This window comes from Raphanus sativus, chromosome 5 (assembly GCF_000801105.2).
Source record: "Raphanus sativus cultivar WK10039 chromosome 5, ASM80110v3, whole genome shotgun sequence".
NCBI classification, from domain to species: Eukaryota; Viridiplantae; Streptophyta; class Magnoliopsida; order Brassicales; family Brassicaceae; genus Raphanus; species Raphanus sativus.
The window spans coordinates 19,842,503-19,859,145 of NC_079515.1; the positions used below are offsets into that span (position 1 = coordinate 19,842,503).

Consider the following 16,643-nt stretch of genomic DNA (forward strand, 5'->3'; position numbering starts at 1 on the left):
GTTCCATTTCATTTGACGGTTGATAAAAAATGTTCTATTGTATTAAAATATATATTTTGATATTTGGGTTTAGGATTTACATTTGAATTAGGGTTTAGTGATTAGAATTTAGGGTTTAGTATTTATAAGGGGAGGGAATATGGTTGAAATCATCATTAATTTTTTTTTCATGTAATAGACATTTCAAAGTTTCACCATTTGTATTATGTTATTTATTATTGTTCCATTATATTTGGGTTTAAAGTTTATATTTGAGTTAATATTTATATTTGTGTTTAGGGTTTACTTTAGGATTTAGGGTTTGGTATTCTATTTTATTTAGATATATATTTTGATATTTGAGTTTAGTGTTTACATTTAGATTAATATTTACATTTGGATTAGGGTTTAGATTTGGATTAGGGTTTAGTGATTAGAATTTAGGATTTAATATTTATAAGGTGAAGGGATATTTGGGTAGAATTGAGATAAGGTTTAGTATCTAGATTTTAGAGGTTGAGATGAAGTTGGTGTTCTATACTATTTTGGTGTTATGAAATAGAACGTTTAAATTTTGACATATTTTAGTTTGTTACTGTTCTATTTGCATATGTTGATACTTGGGTTAAGAATTTATATTTTTTTTAGAGGTTAGTAATCATGTAATACATTGCTAAATTGCCTGTTAAAAAAATTATGTTTATGCTATTTATTAATTTTAAACATACATAGTATAATATATTTAAATAATTTTATGCTTTCATTAATGTAAACTATGTCATTTATACTATGTTCTATTCTATTTATAAAATAACTTATAGTCAACACGTTGACATCATAAACACCACAACGATAATTTTACTGCCAACTTGCTTCATAAATAGACAAAACCAGAAGAAAATGGTGAAAAAGTTAGAAAATCTAATAATGTCAACATCATAACCATATTCTTAATTTTTTTTTTTAATTTGGCTATTACACAAATTCACCCTTTACGTTACCTTACTAGCAAAACATGTTGGACACTCGATCTCCCTTTTCCATCCACCGAGGATAATTTGAAAACATGTATTTAACGCTTTGTCATTCTGAACAGTGTGTTTACAGTTGGATTATTTTTACCGTTCCTCTGTGGGAGGATGGAATACCACCGGAACCTACATCACTTATTTTCTCCGACTGATCACTGTTCTTTTTTCTCGTTCCGGCTTTGGGACCTGTCCCCGACTCTTGTGTTTCCATTAATCAATGTTTTCGTTTACTTTTCATGTATCAAAAGAAGATAAACGTTGGGCGATGAGCTTGAATTTTATGCAGAATGTTTCTTTTTTGTACTGGATCTAACTCATGGGACAAAACTTGTTTCTCATATTGAACACGTTTTTTTCTTGTTTTAAAACTTATAACAAGAAAAAAACATGTGCCTACTGATCCCATTTCTATCTACCTAGCCGCACTAAAATTATGGATCTATGAAATAAATTCTTTAAAAAAATATGCAGACTTTAAATACTGAAATACCTACTGTGTCATATGTTAATCAATGCCAAATCTGGGGAGGATGGAAACATACAGTATTAGAAATTGAAAGGAGAGAAAAAAAAAGACAAGCTAGTGATTGTTGTCGGCGACCCAACCGGAGACCATTCCCTCGTCAACAGTCTTGAGACCACCACAGGATCTGGCGACCGATTCAAAGAGCTTCTCAATCTCAGGAGCACACCTAATGAAGGCATGTTTCCAGAAGCCATATCTTGGGTTCTTGATGAGCTCGATGAACGTTATTAGGAGTCCCCAAGGATGCGGCCTGTTCACAATTAGCCTTTCCAACAACACTCTTGTTATCTGCTCCTGTATGATGATCTCCTGTTTCCATTCACACACACACACAGAAATTAGATTCTCATATCTACAGAATAGACACCTGAGAGAGGAGAGGTATAGCGATCCTCACCTGGTTAGACTCGAAGAAGAGATAGAGCATGATGAAGGAGAAATAATGAGTGTGGTTGTTGGGATATCGAAGCTGATTGGCGATCGCGTTAAGGAACAAGTAGCGCCCTTCTGTATCTAGTTCCATACTTAAATACTTGAACATATGCAAGGCCACCACATTTTGAGCCTGCGTCTCACCCGCTTGAAGCTGCTGAATAGCCTGTCATCGAGTAATGTGTCAGGTAAGATAATACATTTAGCTGACAGGATCAATTTAGTAAACTAAGGCTTTACAAAAATATATTTGTACCTGCATTCCAGTATATAGCACAAGCGAGTTGATCAATGGTACACTGTAACGGGTTCCAGCTAAGCTGGCCTCGCTGGGCGAGAGAAGCAGCTTCTGCTTCAACTCACTTAGGAAAGTTGAATTCTGTTGCCTCAACTGCAGGAAAAAAGAATATATGAGTATTTCCTGGATATAATTTGAAGAAACTTCAAAAGGAGTGAAGAATCAGATGATCTATTACAGTGAGATACTCGTCCACGTCATTCTTCATTTGCTTCGCCTTTAGTACAGCATCAACTTCGGAAAGGATACAGGGAGCTTCTACTATCTCAGGCAGTAAATCAATCTGCAGTTCACAAGATTTAATCAGTAATATATATCTTATTCTTTAGAATTTGAAAAGGCTGCACTATCCACAATCATCTCAGAACCTTCAGATTTGGGGTAGAGGGATCTGGAAGCCTCATGTTCCGTGGAAAAGAACTGAGAATAATATTTCGCATTTGGATGCAACTTGAAGGAATCACATCACAGAAAGTAAAATGATAATCACAGAGGAACTCCGGGAAGTCATGAAGCAGCACCAGTAACACTCTCAATGTCCCTTTGTATAGGAAATTAACCTGCATAATTGATAAACACCACTTTAAAGTTACCATCAATTATATCCCTAATGTTCAGTGCAAAAATTACACGAGGGAAAAAGGTACAAACTGGTCCTCCGAGTTCAGCATTTCTCAAAAATGGCTCAAGAAACTGGAGCAAGTCTACCAGCAGGCGTTGAACATATGGCCAACCCTTCTGGCCATTTACTGTAAGCATCTTAGGCATGAAGCTTCTGTGGCTGACCAGCTCTAGCCATGCAAAGCTGGATATTTTATAGTGCAATTGTTCAATCAAAGAAAAGAAGAAACTTATGTCAACCACATGAATCATTCGAGGACATAGGTATGTATTCATTCGACTTCTCCCATAGTTCATGAAAAATTCTAGTTTGATTAAAAGCATTACGAGAAACAGCTTTCTGTCCTAACCTGAAAGCGGGAACCTTGAGAGGCTGCAACGCGTGGAATGCATTGGCAAAAGCTGTTAGAACCTGAAACAAACTGGATGTTAGTGATAGCGATAAATAGCAACTACTTCAAGGAAAACAAAAATGCACCTGAAAGTTTGCTCCATCAGTCCCAGGATCCAGGGAACATAAGTCCAGTAGCCAGTTGATGAACAATCTGAAATATGGTCTTGGATTGAGTGACATCTTTTTATCTTCTGCGTCCTTCTGAATAGATCTCACAGTTACAGCCATGATCTACAGCCAGTAATCATTATCAGACAACCACGCACCTTTTACACCAATAATAGTAAAAGTTTTGAATTATTTTCAAAACGGTGTCCACTAACCTCCGAAAGAAGAAATAACTTGCTGCTAGACTCCTGTTCAGGGAAATACTGAAAAGATCGTCATAAGAAACAAAAAAAAGGCTTAGCAGGCAATGGATTTTGGGCTTTAATTATCCCCACTCCTAGCCATAAAAATTCATGAGAATATACCTTCAATACTGAAAAAACAAGCTTTGCATAAATATCGATAGCAAGGAATGATGGACTCTGAGCTTGCTGAGGAGATTGCACAGCTCCAGAACTGATTTCTTCAGAAGATATACAATGAGCAACAGAGAGTTCCTAAACATAACACCCAAGTTCAATCATAAGTCCTCCCAAGATTTTGGAAGTGCGGATGTTATGAAAACTTAAAACGTCAAAATCACCAGAAGAATTCTGAAAAAACTTTCTGTCGTATCATCTCCCTTAAGTAGTCCAGTCTGATGCAAATGCAAGACATATTGCGAACAAGCGGTTTCATTTGCACCGGAAACTTCGCAAATTTGATACCAATTTTCAAAAAGCGTGGACACCTGCGGAAGTATACGGACCATCAAAAGAAAAAGATGATAAACAACACGTACGAGAGATGTATATACCAACATAGAATTATACAGGTAACAGAGTATGTAAACACATTTATGTACGTTTAATAGAAACATGAATATTTAATAATAACAGCTACACAAGTTTCTATTGAAATCGTTATTTGTAGCTTGCAACCCAAGTAAACAAGCTAGACAAAAAAAAAATTACCCGATTCCGGAAACCCGCAGGATCTGCTTCCACATATTCCCAGCTGGTATTCTCTTCTGTGTTAGCAGTTGTATTGCACACAACCTGAGAACAGAGTTGACATGTCAAAAGAATTAACAGCCTGATTACAAGCAACATTCGGTAATAAAAATATCTGAAACCTTTTCATCCTTTGAGTGTCTATCATTGTTCTCGTTTCCGGATGCACTATCAGAGAGACCACTTGTATTAGTAACTGGATTTCGTATGATGTCAATTAGTTGTTGCAATGACTCAGGAGATCCGGATTTTGAGGAAAGCTACAACCGAACAAGGAAAAATTAACGTTACCAAATTATATTGTCAAATATATGATAACGTTACCAAATTATAATCTGAACCGAACAAGGAAAAATTAACGTTACCAAATTATAATCTGAACCTAGCCACGACATCTGTCAGTTGGCGTTCTAAATAAAAAAAATATCTAAACCTAATTCCTAGTTGTATGATTTCCGCACTTAATAATTGCCTTATATCAAAAGAGGTATTAGTAATAATAGAGCAAGTTAAGGCGGAAGAAAGTTATAATCTCTACCTTTGCCAGTGCATCAACAAGACTATGTAGCTCTGAAATGACACTCGACTCCTCAGTGACCAAGGATTGGAGTAGTGAAATAGCGAAGTCAGTGGCGCTCTCTGCAAAGCAAACAAGTAGTTAGCCACGTTCATTTACAATAAAAGAAAAATACAGAAATATTTGCTGTTCGGCATACTGTTTCTCCCTCCATCAAGATGCTTCGCCATGTGGACATTGTACTCCGCTAGGTTAAGCAACTCCCGTTGGATAAGACCGATAGTTATATCTTTGTTGAGCTTCCGCTCCTCCTCCGAATAAATCACCTATGCATGAAATTCCAAGAAAGTTAAATAAGTATAACTAGAGATCCAAGAAAAAAAAAACAAATCTCGTATCCATAACTAATTGAGGATGGTTCTTATCATATTTTATCAGGAACTCCAGCTACGGGAAATAGGCTCAATCTAGTCCTTTTTATAACGAGTCAATCTAATACTTACTGATATGTGTCATGTCACCAAATAGAGGCTTATTTTAAGAGAAATATTAGAAGCAACTGAACTAAAGCACATACGAGAGTGTGAATTACAGTAACAATATGAATACTTAGATCTTGAAAAGGTCGTTAACATACCCAACTAGTGAGCTCCTTCACAACACGCTTGCAAACATCACGAATAGCCTCAAGAATTGCTAGGTTAGTACTGACGTGAAGACTACTTGATGCATTCTCATAAAGAGCCTTGAAAGCTTTTTGAGCGACAGCCAAAGCTGCTTCATCTCTGCTGATACATCTGAGGATGATTTCAGGAACTTCAGAAACTACAACCTGAAAAATTTAATGAAATCTTTAGTGATTGAATCGATGTCAAAACAGATAGACATTAGATGGTCAAAACCCACCAAACAATTTCCCGAAATTACGAAACATTTGAAAAATTAACTTCACAAATCCATTAATTCTAGGTGAACATAAAATGGAAAACAAAACTTCACTATAGCCACTTATGCACTACGAAGTCAAGTACCTGAATTTCACCATCTCCTGCATTATTAGCCACTAAGTCCTCCATCTGAAACAGTTCCACGAAGTCAACCACATGTAATATAGAGAAGCAAAAACTAATGTAGTAATTGTAAAAAAAAGCATAAATAGCCACTTTACTAACCTTCTGCATAACAATATGATACTTATCCAGTGCATCTCTCGTGGACAGAGAAGGCTGGGTGATATTACTTCCACCAAGACGCTCCATGGTAGCAGCTGGAGTCAATGTCTGCAATGATGTTCCAGTTTCCTAAGAAGCACAGCTCAGTGATTTAATATAAAAACTAAGCGAGTCAAAACTTGAAAACAAACAGTAATCTCACTTTCATAGCGGCGTCGGAGGATTCAACCAGGCTCAACTCAGAAGTCGAAATGGAATTAGAAAACTGAAGACCGCCTTCACCAGCTGGATCAACTTGTGAGCTTTGAACAGATGCAAGATGAAATGTCAACATATTACTGGTGAATCACGAAAGAAGAAATGTAAGCAGTTTTATCAATATGGGGCAGCAAGGCACCTTAAAAATGAAACTGGAGATTCAAAACCCTCCACAGAAAGATCTGATGCCCGGGTGACCATATCCATCCGAGCGTTTACAGCACCGGACAAAGAGTCCGAAGAATTTTTTCCTGATACTGGACCATAACCACTACCAAGCCCAACCTCACCAGATGAGCTTGAAGCAGTAGATAAACCGTGTGAAGTGTGGGTTGACTGCTTTTGCAAAGGAAGTTGAACAAAGTCCTGAAAAGTGCACACGTACCGCTTAGTTATACGAACACAAAAAATACCAATGGTGACTACCTGTCAAAAAACAGTACCTCATAAACTCGCTGTTGAGACAGGGACAGCTGTCCCGGTTTGGGGCGGAGAGACTCTGGTATAAAACTGACAGAATTATGCGATAGGGAGGATCCAGCACCATCTCTGGGCTTTCTCCGTAACAACAATTGCTGGGCAATGTCCACGTCGATAGTTTGTACTGCCTGCAGGGACATGGATATATTTATATCACTTAATCATACGTGAGGCTCAATCAAGCGAAGTGCTTGCAATCCACTCTAAATTTATTCTGGTTTTTTTAAAATTTATTAACTTAAAAGCTGGAACATAAATGATATAAAATTTAACACAAACCTTCTCTGTAGCCGCCTGCTCAATGGCAGCACAACCCAGATCAAGGTTGTCATTGGTCACAAGTTGCACAATTTGTTCAAGAGCTTCATTTTTAATATTCATACCCTGAAGCGAACTCCGCAGATGACCTGATATTGCCGTGCGCAGGGGTTCCTACATATACCAGAGAATGCATAAAAAGAAAGAAAGGAAAAATAGAGCAGATTTGCGTAACAAGGCAGAATACAATAGCAATAATGTAAACGAAAATATTAAGAGGCCAAGCCTTGAGAAGGAAAAACCTTGCACGTCACATGAGCCAAGCTCCCAGCTAAACTCGCTACCATTAAGTGAGCTGCACTATATATACGTGTCTCATCTGGTTCCAAGGCATAATCCTGGAGTCAAAGACGAAACATGTATGTAAGATTGACATACAAGATCAAAACTTTGTAGAATCTCTACTTAAATAAATAAAAGAGATGCAACAAAATATACATGGACTACTTCAGAACGGAACCAAAAGCTAGAAACTGACGCTTGTGATAAATGGGAATAATTTTAGTTGTGCAAAAGAAAGCGATGGAAACGAATGTGAGATAAGCAAATCATTTGGGATATGAAACAAAGAAAAGGTAGAAAAGTTCAGATTGGCCAACCTTCAGCACAAGCTCTTTTGTTGTTTGGCAAGCAATGCAAACACTTCTCTGAACAATACCAGACACAATCTCTTTGATAGCTCTATCCATGGCAAGTGGTACCACTCTGACAATGGATAAAAGGTTAGAATGTCGAAGAAAATACCTTAAATGCGGTCGAGATATGAAGATTTCACCAGTGGGAGATTATTAGTTACAAACCTCTGAAATGGAAAGTGCATACTAAATGCGCTCAATTTCTGATTGATAACCACATGATTTCCAATGTTGGGAAGCGCTGGTGACAGCTGCTGACCATCATCATAACAGTGAAACGGTATGAACCAGACATATATATATATAATAACTTTGATCGACATTCATATAATGATTATTGTACCTGGCTAATAGAAAACAGTGGGGACGGAGTTGACAGGAACAGTCCTTGAGGTGACGGGAGCTGATCAGGCAAGGCTAAAGTTGCCACTTTTTCGTCTTCCATCGAAGTATTAGTATGCACACGTTGAGGGGCTACATACTGAACAAAAAGCAAGCGGCCAAAACACTGTTGATAGCCAAAAGCTGAGACACTATATGTCAATAACAAAAAGTCCACAAAATATAACCTGCGATAATAACTTCGAGGGAGTATCTGTATTTGCAACATCAATAGGTAGGTCTATTTGCTTAAGAGGAGAAGTTGTTTTAGGCTCCTGGATCATCGGTGGTTGAGATATATGTGTTACTCCAAGATCTTTGTTACTAAAATCAGGATTTCCATCTATTTCTCTCTTCCGATCTTTTAGAAGGGAAGTTGGCGCTACTTCCTTCAAATCAACACCAAGGTTCTTGAATAGAACCTGAAGAAAAAGACGAGATGAGGACAACAATGAAAACTCAAAGAGACAAGATGTAAAACAACTCGTTGATCCTCAAGAAAGCAGTCATCTTTCTAAAGTCATTATTAAGAACAGATACCTCTATATCAAACTTCAGATTCATTTTTAGGTTTGGCATTGAATAGATCTCAGCGAGTAAGCCGAGTATAGCCATCGTCCAAGGATTGGGAGGCTGATACGCAATACTCTTTTGGCATGGCTCAAGAACCTGCAGTAGCCGAAAATTAGGACACAAAGCATCAACCCTAGAACAGCTAGTATAACTAATCAGGCATCACCAACCTTTGAAGTGAATGGAATTACTGCTATCATCAACCCTTTTTCGTATGCCTGCAGATGGAGAAGAATAACAAATTAACACAATTCTTGCCAAAAGTAAGGAATAAAATTTGAGGAAATAGCAGAAAATACCTCCACAATCAAGGATTTTGGATCTATTTCCCGCGCCCTTAAAACATAATTCCTTCCAATGGTCAACTTTCCAAGCCAGCTGCCTAAATTTTTAAGCAGGGATCGCTCCTCCGAGCTTGACTTTATGAGATCTGAACCCAAGAGAACCTGCAAAACAAAAGAAATTTTGGAAGCGAAAAAAATGCTCAACATAAGGAACACCCACCACAATAAATCACTTGTATGAAGAAATATTTACCTTGCAATTTTCGTAAGTATTTTGAAGTATCTCCTTAAATAATAGCTTGGAATCAACTTTGTCCAAGAACTTTAAGTACAAATCATGAAAATTGGGCTCGATGCTTGCTCTATCAGGTATTTAACACCAGGAAATCAGAGTAGACGGAAACGGCACATAAATTGCAAACATAAAACACACAATTATTCGTACCTTTTCATAACCATATACTGTGCGAACCAAGGATAGTACTGTTGAGGCAAAATCTCAGCAAACTCTTTCCCTTTAGATTCAATGTTGGCTAAAGATATATTATTGATTATGAAAGAAATTTTGTCCTGAACATCTGAAGGTGGAGCCTGGAAAACAAAAAAAAAACTTATTCTTGTCACTCATACTAAGTATTAGACAATTAGCGTGTTGACAATTCACTACGCAGTATGCAATGTAACCAAAAGCAAATAATTCCATATGTAAATGCAGTGCCAGCGGGTACCTCTATTGCGTTTTCCCTTCTCTCTGCTGCTGCAACCAGGGTTTCTATGTTCAAAGCAGAGCCAAACCCTGTGATAATCGACTATTAGTAACATTTCTTATCTTCGTAGGAAAGAACTAGACTTCCTATCTTATTCTAGAAAAATAGTTATAAAGTTAAGACGAGATGGAGATTACTCGTAGAAGTGGCTCCACGAGCTGGACGAACAAAACCTGCTGAGGTTGATGAAGAAGTCGAAATGCCAGGATTCTGCAAGGATAACTAGCGAGATTAGACACTCCTCCCACCCACAGCCATAAAATAAAAGAGAAGAGAAAGAGATCACCTTGGGAATGACAGAAACATCAGCGGCAGTGTTAGATGATGACGGCAGAAGCGGCTTAGCTTCGTTAGATTGAGCACTTGGTACTCTGGTGCGGTCATCGGTATGCACTTCATTTGTCTGTTGAGGTAGTACAGGAGAAGGAAGTTGCAACGCCGCTTGGCCAATTCCAGAACCACTAAACTGACAAAACAAAAAATGGAAACGATGTGTTAATTTACTTCTCTCTTCAATTTTCGGGAAAGTTAATTTAGGGGCAAGAAAAATATAGCCCAGCCCACACTACGAGAAGTTTACAAATGTAAACATCACCGCTAAAGAGTTGCTAATGAAAGGCATTAGGCATGAGACTAGAAATAGAAAGGATTAACGTTCTTCTTTCCCCTTTTTAATAGTTTCATGAGACTAGAAACTGAAGCTGATCTCATATTTGAGGCAGGCACAGAATTCACGTATAAGAAGATATAAAATAGCTAAACATCGGCAACACAGTACTGACTACTGATAAAGAGATATAAAATAGACCGTTTGAATGGACACTATACCTCGCCATTTACAGGGAAGGACTGTGAAAGACCAGGGTGCGAAACAGAGGCATCTGATTCTAAATTACCAGATGATATTCTTGAAAGTGCTTGTTCAATCACAGTGACTAACTCGGGATGAGTGCTACGCAGATGAGATATTTGCAAAATATGGTTGCAGTACTGAGGCAACTCAACCAGACGATTCACAAACTGTTCCAGAGCTTTGCTTCCAAACAGAAACATCTGCATGAATCAGGAAATTAAGAAAATGACAGATCTCTTACAGTAAAAAGACGGGAGACACAAATAAATCACAAAAGAATCCATACTTTTGAATCTGCAGGTTTACGCAAAGAATCCAAGACTAGACGGAGTGCCATGCCCAATGTGATTGAGCTTATAAGCTGGTGCTTGATAACAGAACCTGAGGTTTGTACAAGTCGCAAAGAGAATGTGACGACAACAATACAAAATAGAAGAAAAGATGCTCAAACAACATGTCACTGATTCAAATTCGGGAAATTTCCTCAAACACCACCATCTTGCATGACAAAATTGCCACGAAGTTGCCCGGTTATAGTAAGCTAATAAATTCATGGTATCCTCCCTTTCCATAAAGTAAAACATCCTTTAGAAGACCCACTCACCAAAGAGAATGGAAGCTATTTTCAGCTGCCTCTCGGGATACTTGGGGAAAAAACGATATTCCTCAAACAGATTAGCAATCATGCAATCAAAAATTGATTTTTCCCTGTAAAAGAAAAAACAACCTCGTGATTTTGTTTATGCAATGAGGAGCGTGGCAAACTTGATAAGATATTTCTCAAATAGGTATAGTTTGCCATCATCAAACCTCTGGACCGAAGAGTCCTTGTATAGGGAAAGCATTTGAACCATAGCATCAACACTAAGCTGACCAGAAAACATTTGATGGAAATAAGCGTTTGCTTCTGCCTCAACATCTTCTCCATATGCATTGGCAGCTGATGAATCTTTGGCCTCGCCATTCTGCAGTTTCGAATTACAATCCAAGATTGCTGCATTGACTTTTTCTATCTCTTCTACCACTTGAGATGAAGCAATCACATTATCATGGGCTTTCAAAACCTGCAATACATGTCAAAATAATTAAACCCAATAGATATGAAGCAATAGACTAGCCAAAATAAAGGATCATAACTAACTTTCAAAAGCAAAGCTGTTGCATCCAAATGAATATCTGATAAAGGATCAGACGGATGCAAATGTTTGGAAGTAAAATCCTCTGATTGGCTAAAATGCACATTCTTGACAAATTTGAGACACTCCTGAAACATGAAAAAGGTAGATTTTACGAGTCAGACACGATCTTCTTATCTCTAAAGAAATTACAATAATAAAACTTTGATTGTGAAAGAATATGTTACCACAGCAAAGGTGTCCTTATACACATATAGACAGTTTGGCAGCCAGTTCTCAATGTCCAACAATCCTCTCAGTGAGGCGAGGACTGCCAATCTTATGCTGAATGAGACTGGAACTGATTCTAAAACGACAGAGAGAATCTGAAATAAATCAAATAAAAAAAATTGCTTAGTTCATAGATGTTGAGAAGCTAGTGTCTGAAACAAATCATAGTAAGGAGATAAGTATTAAGTCAGCGTTACAACATATTCACCTTGAGCTCATGGCAGATTTCAATTATTCTGAGTAAGATGTCTGCTTTAAGATTTTGGGCATTTAAAATCCCCCACAGAACGAGCTCAGTATTTTGATGCCAGAGATGAAGGATAAACCCACTATCCTGGGAATTCGTTATTATCAGTGGGAAAATAACAGAAAGCACCTCTCGCTGGATGAGATTATAAGCAGTCTGCAACAACAGGATGAACATACTTAGCCAAACAAAAAAAGTCAAGGTTGAGAGAATACATCATCAAAGAGCACTCATGGTGAATTACTTTGATGTGTGCCATTCCAAGAAGTAGGGTTTTAGGACAATTTGTGAGTGGATAATGGAGCAGCGAACTAACTAAAACAGTATGACCTCTCTCGGCCAGCTGGCATAGCACATCTAAGAGATCGAGAGATAGCCATGCTTGATTGGAAAGTCCTAATTGTTGCTCATGGCTGTGCATGTTAGAATCAACATATACCTGGAAAACAGATGATCAAAAAATTAGCGGCAGAAACCAGGAAAAACAGATCTAAAGACAGACGTGTGGTATCTCACCAGCTTCCTAGGAGAATGCGCAAAGGTGAATACTTCTGGTGGGGCGGCTACTGCATGCTTAAGAAAGGATAATTGACCTTCCAAATTTTTCCAGACAGAAGCGCATACAGCATCAATAGGAAATGGGTCCTGCTCAAAGCAGTGTAACACTCTCAAACAACAGTGGAAGTGAAAACAACATATTGTGAACAGTCAAATTAGACAGTATGATGAGAACACACCTTGCAAGCAGTTCTATATAGCCGCATGAAAAACGAGAAAGACTCCATATTAGGGATGTCAAATCCACTATGGTCGAGATTCTCGATTACTTTCCTCCAGCTTGTGCCAGGAGCCTTGTTTAGCAAAAAAAAAAAACATAAGAGCATAATCAAAATAAACAATTAGCAAATTAGCTACATGATTCATGGATTCCATTGATAAAAAAAAGTTGATTATGCACAAAGAAGAAAAAGAGTAGTACAAAGACTAAAATGAAGTTTTGAAGGTAACAGTGATGTTGATTAGAGAAGTTAATTAAGATGTCTTACAAGCTGGTTGATAGCTTCAATTAAGACGTCAGCATTCCACGACCTTGGCGAGGGAAGTTCATTTGGAATGCAGCATCCAAGGGCGAGACTGAATGATGGAAAAGTGGTGTGATCATCTTCACGATCAGCACATGTACGAGCAACATTACCAAGAATTCTCGCGATAGTAGCCTCTCCTAACGGTGCGAAAGTAGACAAGATCTCTTTGCATTGCTGGGCATCAGCAGTGAAACCACAACCCAATTCTCCAATGAGATCTCCAACAGAAAGCTCTTTATCAATTTCATCTAAGATAGCATCGATCTCGTTGTCAGAGGAATCACTGCGAAAATCCATGCTCCTACAGCGTAAGATAAAAAAGCGTTGAGAGTTTCACAATATGGACAGAGAAATGAATAAGAGATAGATGAAAGAGGGGCCACACCTGAAAACATAAGATTCGTGATCTTGTGGAGAAAGGAAAGGCGTAAGAGCAAAAGAGAAATCATCTCTAGGTTGAGCAGAGGAGAGAACACGGAGGAAGGAATCCAAATGGCTGGAGAGGTCTTCTGATTGCTGGAGAAACAAGACAACATTCTGAATTTCCTCAGTTGACTCAATCTGGCCAGGAGTGGCACACAGTTTCTCAATCTCGGCCAATAATAAGTTTCGCCCTACAGAAAGCAAAAGACCAGAATGCTTACACATAAAAATAAAATAAAACCTAGGAGAAGAAGCAAATAAGAATAAAAACGTACCACTCGTCTTTGCATCGGATCTTTCGAAATCGGCCAGGACCAGAGCAAATCTGATTTTCTCAGGGATTGAAAAGCCCAACGAATTGGTCAAATCATCCACGAAATGGTCAGTGACGTCAGCATCTTGGAGTGCGTGAGAAATCAGGGTTTGGAGATTGGAGTTTTTCAAAACACGTTTGAAGACTAAGGATACAACTTTCTCAAGCTGCAGCGCATCAGGGTGGCTCGCCCGGACGGTGAAGCAATCTATGCACGTCTTGAGGACTGGAATGCTCGTCTCCACACCAATATCAACCAACTGCAATCAAGTGTTTTGCTCAGAACAAACTCAATTTATAATTCAGAGAGAGAGGGAGAGAGGTTTACCTGACAGATCTCTTGGGCGATTGAGTCGACATCGGAGCCATTAAAACTCTCGAGCAGGAACCGGGTATGGCCGGCGACCTTTGACGGTATCATCAGCATCGCGATCCGATTCCCAAAATGGTTGCTAGGGTTTTCGGAGAAGATCAAAGAGTAAGTTAGCAGCTCTCAGAACAAGATCCGCCGATTCTGATCGTTCCCAAAGTTTGCGATTTTTGCGTTTAGGTTTGGTGGTGATTTCCTGCGTATTATTGCTCACACATATACCGGCATTCCTAAGCCCATTCTTACTACGTTAAATGGGCCCTTTATTTTCTTTAAGGATTTACGGCCCACTTTTATATACCCACTCATAAATATTTATTCCCTTTCATACATCCACTCCAAAATTATTGTATTATCTTTCTCTCTCAATATTTAATTAGAACTGAAACTTGTGTTCAACATAAATTTATAAACCGCTGATTTTATAAAAAGATCTCATGTATATTTTTATGTTTTGTAATTTACATATAGAATAGAATATATTATTTTATAAAATAAATATTTGACAATAATTTTTTTTATTTGTACATAATAATATACTAAATACTTTACAATTTGATACAATTTAATGTAATTGAACTATTCATATATTAACATGTTAGTTTTTTGATAATTTATTTTAAAATGAAACGACATACTAAAAAATTATTTTTTCATTAATTTTCTATGAATCTATCTATATTATTAAAACTGAAGTACATTTTGGTACTTTCTTTTATTTACAGATTTATAATATCTTTTATTTACAAATTTCGCCACTCCATTTAAAATAAATTAAATACTTCATTTTATCCTTTCTTTTTTTTACTGATTCTATCATAACATTTAAAATTAACCTATATTATTAAAACTGAAGGTATTTTGGTAATTCTTTTTATTTACAAATTTAGAGTTCCTTTTATTTACAGATTTAGACTTCTTTTTATTTACATATTTAGCCACTTCATCTAGAATAAATTAAATACTTTATTTTTATACATTTTTTACAGATTTTGCCACAACATTTAAAATCAAATAAAATAATTAACTACAATTCCAAAGTTTATCAAACCAGATGGTTATTCATATATTGACCTTGAATCATTTTAATTAAACTGGTATTATGTTATTAGCGGCTATAACAAAATTATAGTTATTGTTTCTTTGTGGTTAAAAAACAAAACTGAAATATATAGTATATATTATATAAAACAATATTTATATATAGTACTACCTTATTTAGTTTATTTAAATATAAATATTTTGAGAGTACAATTTTCAAGAAAACAAAATATAATAAAATTAATAATAATTCATAGAAAACAAATGCAAAAAATTGAACTTTTATTTGTTGTTTCAATTTTAAATAAATAAAAAACAAGAAGTTAATATATGAATAGAACAATTGCATTAAGTTATAAAATTTTAAATATAATATTATGTACAAATAAAAAATTATTATCAAACATCTATATTATAAAATAATATATTTTACTCTAAATGTAATTTATAAAACATAAAAAATATACATGGGTATTTTATAAAATCAGTGATTGATGAATTTATGTTAACACAAGTTAAATCAATCACCTACGCGAGAGCGCGTATCAAGTTCTAGTTATTATTAATTTATGAAATTTTGTTTCCTTGAAAATTGAACTCTCTAATTTTTTATATTTGACTAAACTAAATAAGGTTAAAAATTGTTTTATATAATATATACTATATATTTCAGTTCGTGTTTTTATTTTCACCACAAAGAAACAACAACCAGTATAATTAAATAATTTAAATTATTCTAAATGCAGTGACAGAATCTATAAATAAAAAGAATTACTTAATTTATTGTAAATGCAATTGCTAAATGTGTAAATAAAATAAAGAATTTAATATGCTATACATGTTGCCAAAAAATTCTCATTTATATTGTTATTCATGTTACCCAAATAAAATAAAGTATTACCCAATTCTCATTTGACTTGCACTCCCGTGCAGGTGTTTGATTTAACTTTTATTCGACGTAAATTCATAAATCATTGGTTTTATAAACAAAATTCATAAATATTTTTATGTTTTTTAATTTATATATAGAGTAGAATATGTTATTTTATAATATAAATGTTTAATAATATTTTTTATCTGTACATAATTTATATTAAAAATTTATAACTTGATGCAGTTTGATATAATTATAATATTCA

The 16,643-nt window shown here is 36.1% G+C and overlaps 1 protein-coding gene across 3 annotated transcripts; it reads right to left on the reverse strand.

Moving 5' to 3' along the window:
* Nucleotides 1–1,464: 1,464 nt before the first annotated feature.
* Nucleotides 1,465–14,661, reverse strand: LOC108861323 (uncharacterized). Of its 3 annotated transcripts, none has more exons than XM_018635163.2 (49): nt 14,422–14,661; nt 14,056–14,353; nt 13,743–13,971; nt 13,319–13,658; nt 13,010–13,123; nt 12,789–12,917; nt 12,517–12,711; nt 12,234–12,428; nt 11,983–12,120; nt 11,761–11,883; nt 11,430–11,683; nt 11,224–11,327; nt 10,906–11,000; nt 10,595–10,819; nt 10,053–10,232; nt 9,904–9,976; nt 9,728–9,795; nt 9,445–9,590; nt 9,253–9,361; nt 9,015–9,161; nt 8,886–8,933; nt 8,683–8,811; nt 8,331–8,564; nt 8,105–8,242; nt 7,927–8,012; nt 7,726–7,831; nt 7,369–7,464; nt 7,088–7,240; nt 6,772–6,936; nt 6,468–6,694; nt 6,273–6,372; nt 6,071–6,199; nt 5,930–5,974; nt 5,536–5,730; nt 5,098–5,224; nt 4,920–5,020; nt 4,504–4,641; nt 4,343–4,426; nt 3,973–4,119; nt 3,755–3,886; nt 3,605–3,652; nt 3,366–3,512; nt 3,238–3,299; nt 2,918–3,071; nt 2,635–2,826; nt 2,445–2,549; nt 2,225–2,359; nt 1,934–2,134; nt 1,465–1,845 (listed from the first exon to the last, which is right to left on the reverse strand). In XM_018635163.2, exons 1-49 carry the CDS (start codon nt 14,518–14,520, stop codon nt 1,591–1,593), a joined length of 7,140 nt encoding a protein of 2,379 aa, XP_018490665.2. In that variant the 5' UTR covers nt 14,521–14,661; the 3' UTR covers nt 1,465–1,590. The 3 variants fall into 3 exon arrangements, with proteins under 3 accessions (XP_018490665.2, XP_056842189.1, XP_056842187.1); XM_056986209.1 differs by having other exon boundaries at nt 3,605–3,637; nt 7,927–8,015; XM_056986207.1 differs by having other exon boundaries at nt 7,927–8,015.
* Between the last annotated feature and the right edge of the window lie 1,982 nt (nt 14,662–16,643).